The 11,267-nt window shown below is 45.3% G+C and overlaps 1 protein-coding gene across 2 annotated transcripts in view; it reads left to right on the top strand.

Annotated features, from left to right (window-relative positions):
- Window positions 1–5,768, top strand: part of LOC125029677 (eukaryotic translation initiation factor 3 subunit I-like) — an 11,230-nt gene extending 5,462 nt beyond the window's left edge. For both annotated transcript variants that reach the window (XM_047619732.1, XM_047619731.1), the window contains exons 2-5: window positions 894–1,120; window positions 1,239–1,411; window positions 4,320–4,459; window positions 4,993–5,768. In XM_047619732.1, the coding sequence (XP_047475688.1) occupies window positions 894–1,120; window positions 1,239–1,411; window positions 4,320–4,459; window positions 4,993–5,439 (987 nt within the window). In that variant the 3' untranslated portion in view covers window positions 5,440–5,768. The remainder of the gene's footprint in view (window positions 1–893; window positions 1,121–1,238; window positions 1,412–4,319; window positions 4,460–4,992) is intronic.
- The last annotated feature ends 5,499 nt before the right edge of the window (window positions 5,769–11,267 follow it).

The following is an 11,267-nucleotide window of genomic DNA, read 5'->3' as shown; positions in this document are numbered from 1 at the left end:
ACACATCCTCATGCTCACACATATATGCACATGTACAGGGAAGGACACTCCCCTCTCCCTCTCCCTCTCCCTCTCCCTCTCCCTCTCCCTCTCCCTCTCCCTCTCCCTCTCCCTCTCCCTCTCCCTCTCCCTCACCCTCACCCTCTCGTATGTCTACTGTGAGTTTAGTTTATTAATTGGGTTTACACATAAATGGTTCTACAAGTACATAGTCACCAAGGAGTCAATTACTAGTGTTACCTGTCTCACTTGTTTACCCCTTTCCTTGAATTTCCACAGTATTATTTTTTTTTTTACCTTGTATATATTGTTATTAGTACAATTGCATCAAAATTAATAGCATTAGGAAGACAAATGTTCTCAAAACCTCAAGTGAGTTCACATAACTCACTAATTGACTCCTTGATAGCTAAGCACTTGCACTAAATGCATTTTTCAAAATAAAATTACAATGGCAGTGGGCTAATACTCCTTCCAAATAGGAGAGAATGATTATGATATATAATAATAATAGTATTAAGGATGATTTACTGATATATAATGATAATAATAATTAAAGAAATTGAATGATGAGTGTTATGAATTTTAGCAAAATGTCAATGTTACACAATGCTGTGGAAATTTAGATCCACAGTGGCCATGAGCAGACTTGACAAAAGAAATTACTAGCAGCACAAGTACAGTAAAATAAAGTTCTCAGAAAATTTGTATGTTATGCTGTGACAGTCTTTGGCACTGAGTAAAAGAACTTCTGTTAACATTTTACAGCTGCAAATCTGTTACCATTTGACAGTATCTTTTACAATAACAAGGATTAAACAAAGATGATCATCTGCCTGTGCCCTAGTTGATTATGGTTTCTAAAGATTTTTTTTTTTCTTTTCCTTTTGCAGAAGCCTATTATGCTTCAAGGCCACGAGCGTTCTATAACACAAATCAAGTTCAACCGTGAAGGTGACTTGCTGTTTTCAGCATCAAAAGATCCTAAGCCAAATTGCTGGTATTCCATCAATGGAGAGCGACTGGGCACCTACGATGGACACTCTGGTGCTGTGTGGTCCATCGATGTCAAGTGGGACTCGGCTTTATTTGTCACCGGATCAGCTGATCAGAGTATGCGGTAAGTCATGCTGTACAGGCTTTACACCTTTTTTTCATAATGCCCTATAACGGAAAAAAGTCCTTTCTATCTCCTCTTCCATTCTTCAATTTCACCAGAGTAAAACCTTTCTTCCTAGAATCTGGGACGTAGAGACGGGTACCTCCTTGAGCAACCTAGAGATGAAGACCTCCGTTCGAGGTGTAAACTTCTCCTATTCTGGCACCATGATCGCCTACACCACAGACAAGATGATGGGTCATAACTCGGAACTCAATATCATCGATGTCAGAGAGCCAAAGGATGTTGATTGTAAGTGATTTTCCCTGTTTCTTTGATTGAACACATCTAGGAGGGCTATCATCTTTACTGAAAAAAAAAAAAAAATGTAACATGAATTGTCCTTTATATTTTACTGATAATTAATTAAGCATTTGAATTATGATAAACAAACACACTCACAGACACAGATACACTCACAGACACAGACACACTCGCAGAAACAGACACACTCGCAGACACAGACACACTCGCAGAAACAGACACACTCGCAGAAACAGACACACTCGCAGAAACACTCACACTCGCTGAAACACTCACACTCGCTGAAACACTCACAGAGACAGACACACACTCACAGAGACAGACACACACTCACAGAGACAGACACACACTCACAGAGACAGACACACACTCACAGAGACAGACACACACTCACAGAGACAGACACACACTCACAGAGACAGAGACACACTCACAGAGACAGACACACACTCACAGAGACAGACACACAGACACAGAGACAGACACACAGACACACACTCACAGAGACAGACACACACTCACAGAGACAGACACACACTCACAGAGACAGACACACACTCACAGAGACAGACACACAGACACACACTCACAGAGACAGACACACAGACACACACTCACAGAGACAGACACACAGACACACACTCACAGAGACAGACACACACTCACAGAGACAGACACACAGACACACACTCACAGAGACAGACACACAGACACACACTCACAGAGACAGACACACAGACACACTCACAGAGACAGACACACAGACACACACTCACAGAGACAGACACACAGACACACACTCACAGACACAGACACACTCACAGACACAGACACACTCTCACAGACACAGACACACTCTCACAGACACAGACACACACTCACAGACACAGACACACTCACAGACACAGACACACACTCACAGAGACAGACACACAGACACACACTCACAGAGACAGACACACAGACACACACTCACAGAGACAGACACACAGACACACACTCACAGACACAGACACCCACCCACAGACACCCACCCACAGACACAGACACCCACCCACAGACACAGACACCCACCCACAGACACAGACACCCACCCACAGACACAGACACCCACCCACAGACACAGACACCCACCCACAGACACAGACACCCACCCACAGACACAGACACCCACCCACCGACACAGACACCCACCCACCGACACAGACACCCACCCACCGACACAGACACCCACCCACCGACACAGACACCCACCCACCGACACAGACACCCACCCACCGACACAGACACCCACCCACCGACACAGACACCCACCCACCGACACAGACACCCACCCACCGACACAGACACCCACCCACCGACACAGACACCCACCCACCGACACAGACACCCACCCACCGACACAGACACCCACCCACCGACACAGACACCCACCCACCGACACAGACACCCACCCACCGACACAGACACCCACCCACCGACACAGACACCCACCCACCGACACAGACACCCACCCACAGACACAGACACCCACCCACCGACACAGACACCCACCCACCGACACAGACACCCACCCACCGACACAGACACCCACCCACCGACACAGACACCCACCCACAGACACAGACACCCACCCACAGACACAGACACCCACCCACCGACACAGACACCCACCCACCGACACAGACACCCACCCACCGACACAGACACCCACCCACCGACACAGACACCCACCCACCGACACAGACACCCACCCACCGACACAGACACCCACCGACACAGACACCCACCGACACAGACACCCACCGACACAGACACCCACCGACACAGACACCCACCGACACAGACACCCACCGACACAGACACCCACCGACACAGACACCCACCGACACAGACACCCACCGACACAGACACCCACCGACACAGACACCCACCGACACAGACACCCACCGACACAGACACCCACCGACACAGACACCCACCGACACAGACACACACTCACAGACACACACCCACAGACACACACCCACAGACACACACCCACAGACACACACCCACAGACACACACCCACAGACACACACCCACAGACACACACCCACAGACACAGACACACACCCACAGACACAGACACACACCCACAGACACACACTCACAGACACAGACACACACCCACAGACACAGACACACACCCACAGACACAGACACACAGACACAAACACACACCCACAGACACACACTCACAGACACACACTCACAGACACAAACACACACCCACAGACACACACCCACAGACACACTCACAGACACTCACTCACAGACACACACTCACAGACACTCACTCACAGACACACTCACAGACACACACTCACAGACACACACTCACAGACACACACTCACAGACACACACTCACAGACACAGACATGTTGTATATGCTAGACATTCCAAGAATTATTTCATTTTACACTTTTGTACTAAACTTATTCACGAGAAGAAAAGAGGTGGGAGCGAAACCAGGATCGGCTTTGATGATTGACGCAGGGAGATAAAATGATACATAAGGGTAATGGGGTGGGTAGCTAGAAGATACTTGCTAGAGAGTACCAGAATGACTTGTTCATGCTCCCTACCTTCTTTTTTTTTTTTCTTCTTTTTTTTAGCTACCATTGGGGCCTGTAGGACTTGGGGGTTTAATTTGTTCAGAGTTTGGGTAGTATATTGCTGTAAATAACGTTTACAGCTGTGAGATTGTGTACATAATTTTGATCATGTTTGTTATTTTTATTTTCAATTGCAGTTGCTGTTATTATTACCTTTCTTTTAGCTTACAGTTACTGTCATTTGGCTATTATAAGTATAAGTCCATAAGTGATTAATCAGTGATTCCTGCTTTTCAGCTACTCCAATCATGAAGACACAGGTTACTCCCGATAATGCCAAAGCCTTGTCAGTCCTCTGGGGTCCTCTCGATGAATATGTCATCACTGGTCATGAAGATGGCTGCGTCATCAAGTGGGACATGCGCACAGGCAAGAAGGTACCGTAATTAGCATATTATAGTTGCTTTTACTTTTTAGGTTATATATTAAGACTTCTTTCAAACGTGAATTACTTTGGTGGTCCAAATCATGGAGGATCCCATTTTGACTTACCCCACACCATTGGCTTATTTGAGCAAGCCTGCCTTTCCCTGATAGTAGTGGTGGCATTTGGTGTCATTCTTAGTTATAAGCACCTAAAGTGCAGGAAAATATCCTGTTTTTTCAAACATTTTCTCATAAATTCCACCATCAAATAATTGCGTGCCTAAAATTTTGCTTGAAATAGCAGTTGAACAAGACTGAAGTCGGGAAACTGCCAGTGTGTTTGACAACCCCAAGTTACTGGTCACTAGTAAATTTTTTATACCATGTATTGCTTTGTTGCAGTTGTGTAATTGGTCATAATTTTTTTTCTGTTAGACTACTGCTTCTGAGGATTTTTTTATTATTTCTAGTCTCTTCTTTTCTTTCCTTACAATCTTACCACGGAAGTTGTACCACAAACATTTATCTAATATCAATTCCACAGATTGAAGTTGGACAGGAGCACACGAAACAAATCAAGGACATGCAGCTCAGCTATGATGGGCTGATGCTCATTACAGCCAGCAAGGACAACACTGCCCGCCTGTGGGATGTGGGCACTCTCGAGTGCCTCAAGATGTACAAGACGGACCGGCCCGTCAATTCGGCGGCAATCACTCCACTCTTGGACACCTATCCCCATGTGGTCTTGGGTGGTGGTCAGGAGGCCATGGATGTGACAACCACATCCTCAAGGGTTGGCAAGTTCGATGCCCGCTTCTTCCACCTTGTGTTTGAGGATGAGTTTGCTCGTGTGAAGGGCCACTTTGGTCCCATCAATTCCATAGCGTTTCACCCGAATGGCAAAGGGTATGCAAGTGGTGGTGAGGATGGTTATGTGCGTGTACATGTATTTGATGATGCTTATTACCAGTTCAAGTTTGACTTTTAGATAAAATTTTTTTCTTTTCTTAATTATTATAAATTCTTACCAGGTATATAATCTCACTGAGAGGGAATCAATAATACAAATAAGAATAAAAAAGGAAAGTTAAGAAATATATACACAGTGACATCATAAAATTGTTACTGGGAGGGTGAAGGTTGGATTGCTCTACAACAACAACTGCCCCCCCCCCAAGGAAGTCTTCTTGAACTAGGTGGGGTAAATCAAGGTCTGTCACAACAGCATATTTAAGTATAAAAACCAAGTCCTATTCTCACACCTCGATGAGGTCCTCTATTGTACTACCATTTCTGAATAAAAGTAATTTCAGAAGATATTGGTGTTTCAGATACTTTTGTGTACACAGTATTGATTTGTAACTAAAGCATTATTAAAAAAAAAAAATTCATATGTACATATACCAATAACTGTTTAAGGTAAGGTTATAAATGTACCTTCATATTATGTGTTATACACAATGCCAGTACAAAGGAAAGGGAAACGAGTGGAGAAAAGAGAAAAGTAAGATCAGAAAATTAACAGGAATTCAAGTTTTATGTTGTATTTAGAAAAGGTTAATAATTACAAAGCAAAATGAATGTCGTCAAATGTTATATAGCACCAATATAACAGAAGTTTATTTATTGTAGTTACACAGATGGTTCTACAAATGCTTAGTCACCAAGATGCCGGTTATTAGTCCTACGTATCTCATCTGTTTAACCTTTTCCTCGACTTTTGGAAAGGCTCTTTTGCATTGTTTCATTGTCTTAAATATTATCGAGCTTTAACCCCATGGTGACAGGTTAAGTAAACATAAATAAACCTCTATGCTCTGGCAATCAATGGCAACGTGCCGACTTTGAGCGCGGGAGTTCGGTACATCAAGCTGAATCACCAGCTTGTAGCGCTTTGGCGCGCTGCCACAGCGTACAGCAGCACACCACATTTCGAGCGGTTTGTTTTCACGTCTATAGACGTAACCCGTCATTAAGGGGTTAAATAACAATTTAATAATCATAACCTCAATAGCAATAATAACAGTATCGATATCAACTGTATTGAAGAGAAAAACACATTTTCCCGCCAATTCGAGGAATGGAGAAATCAGGATCAGTCACTAGGGCTACTGATAGACTCCTTGCCAGCTGAGCGCATGTGGAGCCATCTGTATGTAACAACATTCACAAAAAACTACAGGGGACAGAACATAAATCTGGGGTGAATGGGATAATTATTAAATATGCTACATGTCAAAAATTTGTATAGCAATTCAGGATAGTAAAGCTATAAAACGGGCAAAGAAGGGTGAGATTGGGGAGGGTGAGTAAATGGGCTAAGGTAGGTATTAACAAGTGACCCCCCAAAATCCCTTATTTATTGTTTTCATGGGGGGGGAGGGGCTTAGGAGATGGAGACTAAGGCCCAATATAAGGGATCACTTCTGTCTTGGACCTCAGCCCTTGCCTCAACTAATTTTGCATGGTCTTTTCTTCTCCCTCTTTTATTTTCCTTCTCTTCTCCATCCCCTTATGTCCACTTATCCAAATCATTAACTCGTATTTACCCTTTTTGCCACAATACTTTACCATAACCATGTGTGACCTTTGATTTGTTTGTTTGACCATTGACCATTCTGGAAATCCACAAACATCGCTTTACTGAACAAAATAACTTCCTTACCTCGGGGCTTTGCCTACACTGCTATATTTTGCATACAAAGCCCCCCCCCCCAATCCTTTGCCCGTTGTTGTCGTTGGGGGGCTTAGGAGACGAAGACTTGAGACCCAATGATGGGGAACTCCTCAACCTTGGGACTCAGCCATCGACTCAACTAATTTTGCATAGTCTTTTTTCCCACTCATACTTTTCGTTTGTTTCTTCACTAATCCCTTCTACTATCCACCTCCTAAGGTGCGAGAGTCGTGCTGAAAGGATGAAAGGCTGACTTTATGTCAGTCCTGAACGGCCTGAGGGAACCATGGGCACGGTATTCCCCTGCCATACCTGGCCCTTACCCCTCAAGGGGACCCTGAGGGGTGGACTATTTTTTTTTCCCCAACATACTCCAGGCTTATCATGACCAATAATGAAGACGTAACCCCACTCTTAGGGGCAATGAGGCTTGTCCCTTTATCAAATAGCCCCAATCCCAGCTCTCCTTTGACCACGGCTCCGAACACTGCAACAACTCCCCCATCATCAATGCATATTAGTACAGTATCAACCCTAATCAACAACCAACCCCCCAGGAGACATTTCTACTCTCCCAACATGCTCAACTTCAACACCTTTACTCCCACAACCTCCTTCATCAACCACCCCATCTCCCCTTATTACTACCTTACAACCTTAATGCCCACCTCCCCATAACACTACCCCCCTCAACACTACTCCCTCCTCCACACGTCCCCCCCCAATCCCTTGCCCGTTGTTGTCGTGGGGGGGCTTAGGAGGCGGAGACTGGGACCCAATGCTGGGGAACTCCCCAACCTTGGGACTCAGCCCTCGACTCAACAAATTTTGCATGGTCTTTTTTTCCCCCTCCTACTTTTTCCTTCTGTCTCTTCACCAACCCCTTCTACTATCCACTTCGTAAGGTGTGAGAGCCGTGCTGAAAGGATGAAATGCTGACGTTGTGCCAGTCCTGAATGGCCTGAGGGAGACATGGGCACGGTATTCCCCTGCTTTAGTTGTCTAGCCCTTACCCCTCAAGCGACCCTGAGGGGTGGACCGTTTCTCTCCCCAACATACTCCAGGCTTATCATGGCAAACAATGAACCATTAACCATTAACCATACCATTATTAGAGGCAATGAGGCTTGCCTCTTCATCAAATAGCTCCACCAATTCAAACTCGCCCGATTCCCTGACCCCAGGCTCTCCTTTGACCACGGCTCCGAACACTGCAACAACTCCCCCATCATCAATGCATACTAGTACAGTATCCACCCTAATCAACACCCCAGGAGACGTTTCTACTCCCAACATGCTCAACTTCAACAACTATACCCCCACAACCTTCTTCATCAACTACCCCATCCTCCCTTATTACTACCTTACAACCTTATTGTCCACCTCCCCATAACACTACCTCCCTCAACACTACTCCCTCTTCCACATGCCTCCGTCCTTCTACTACCCCCATCTCTACAAAATTCTTAAATAATCTACTTAGCCCAGCCAAATGGGACCGATTTTTCGTGATCCCTCCCACAACTTCTCACACTTTCTGCTTTGACAACCTGTTTTCATTCCACAAATGCATATACATCCTTCACTTGATCTAACCCCTATACATTACCTTACCCAACCTTAACCCATTTACTCGTCAATTCCTTTGCCCAACTTTGACAACTAATCACTAACTCAACCGCCCTTCACTACCATTTACTATAGTGCTACATGACCTTAGATGTCTAGCACATTTATTTTGCTTTTAACCATTAACCATTAACCATCCTCCACACGTCCCTGCACTTCTACTACCCCCACCTCTACAAGAATTCTAAATACTCTATTTAGCCCAGCCAAATGGGACCGATTTTTCGTGATCCCTCCCACAGCTCCCTACTCTCAAAACACCCTCCTCTTCCAACAATGCCTCCAAAAACAAGTAGGCAAAGTCTCTTTCCGTAGCCGACCCGACCACTCCCGTCTCGTCACAGTAACAACTGAAAACCAAGCTATAGCATTAACAAAACTAACTGATCTATGTGGTAATCCCATCCCTACAGAACCTCATCCAACCCTCAATACTTGCACCGGAACTGTCTCTATCTCCCCAACAGATTGCCCAATCTATGACAAAGAATGGTCAGATTGTGGAGAGGACTTACTCGCTTGTCTCACAGACTATGATGCAACATATGTACAATGCTATTCCATTCCTCCCAGAGGAAATCGTAAGAAATCCATCAACATTGCCAAAATTACTTTCCGTAGACATAACCTTCCCTTTAATGTTTACATAGGTGGGGAATCCCTACCTGTCCGACCATACCAACTTCCTCCACGTCAGTGCCAAAATTGTTGGCGTTTAGGACACCCAGCCAAACACTGTCATTCCATAGCCAGATGCCCGCTATGTGCCCAACCTGGCCATACTCGATCAAACTGCTCTGCACAATCACGCACATGTGCAAACTGTGGCGGTCCCCATAATGTATTTTATAGAGGCTGCCCCACCTACAAATTTGAGTCTGAGGTAGCAACTCTCAGATTCAGACTTGGACTCACTCTACGTGAAGCCAGACAGGAAGCACGTCGACGAGGCTTTTCTCTTACCCCCTACTCCAGTAATGTCGCTCACTCTGCCAATCCCCCTACCTCCCAAGCTCCTACACCCTCTCCTAAACCCAACCCCCTCCATCTAACTTCCCCTCTTCTACCTCCTACCTTCCCCAGTCAAATTCTTTTGCCATCCTAAACCCAGACACTCCAATCTCTACCCAATCAAATTCTTTTGCCATCCTAAATCCAGACACCCCAATCTCTACTACAGCCCTAACTACCCGCAGCAAACAATAAACGTTCCAACCCCCTCTTCCCCTACCTCACAATCACCTCCACCTTCCTTTGCCCCTATTTTTCAGACACCAGACTTCTCTTCCCTCCCTCACAAGAAAACCTTTATCTCACAAAACTCCCCAACCAACTCCACTACAGAAACTCTTGAAGATATCCAAAACTACATACTCATCCACCTTCAAATTCTACAACTCCCGCTCCCTCCACACTCAAAGTGAGTGCCGATATCCATCCTCCTCCTACTCATATTCTCCCTACACCCAATCCTCCTACCCCATCCCAACAAAACCCATTCCCCCTGACTCCAGCCCCACCTATATTAACCCTCCCACTATCCCCTCTATCCCTTCCACTCCCTCCTGGATACACACGTGAAACCCTCATGTCACAAGTACCCTCTTCCCCAGACCCTCTACCTCCCGACACCCCTCCTGATACAACACCACCTCCCCAACCTCATTCTTTATCGCACCCTCTAGCACCTTCCCCTTCAAATTCTCCAACACGCACTGCAATCTTTGCCAGTAAATCAACGAAAGTATAACTATCCTTCATTGGAACATTCGCGATTCCGAATGTTCCTCTTTCAGTCCCACATATTCTATTGTCATGCCCACGTCCTCTCTACATAGACATCCCAACTTATCAGACATCCTTACAGAATCTCACACTTTCTGCTTTGACAACCTGTTTTCCTTCCTCAAACGCATATATATTCTTCACTTGATCTAACCCCTTTACATTACCTCATCCGACCCTAACCCATTCACTCACCAATTCCTTAACCCAGCTTTAACAACTAATCACTAACCCAACCACCCTTCACTAACATTAACTATAGTGCTATATGACCTTAGATGTCTAGCACATTTATTTTGCTTTTAATCATTAACCATTAACGATTGCATACAAAGCTAATGACCCTTGATGTTGATACAGCACTTAACTGTCAATAAATGAATAAGTAACAAGAGTGATTAGATCAAAGTTATCATAGGAAGTATGGGATTCTGCAAAGATGTTCACAGGGTAAGGTAGGGATTACCAAAAGGAGAAAGGGTTTTAAAACACAGTTTAGATCACAGTTTCAGGAGAGATGTCAGGAGAGGGAGAATGCAGGGAAGGTGGTTGTTGTAACAGTTGCATATATCCAGGGGGAAGAGGAAGGGATAATAGGAAAGGAAGGTGGGATGATGCAGATGAAGCAGGGAGGGAATGGGATGTGTTTGGGGGAAGGGGTGTAAGAAGAACATGAATAGGAGGGCCCCCCCCCCCCCTCCCATTCCTTGCTCATTGTTGTCATG

The sequence above is a fragment of the Penaeus chinensis genome, chromosome 10, assembly GCF_019202785.1.
Source record: "Penaeus chinensis breed Huanghai No. 1 chromosome 10, ASM1920278v2, whole genome shotgun sequence".
Lineage (NCBI taxonomy): Eukaryota > Metazoa > Arthropoda > Malacostraca > Decapoda > Penaeidae > Penaeus > Penaeus chinensis.
Note: the sequence above shows the minus strand (reverse complement) of the source record. Positions and strands in the feature narration are given on the sequence as shown.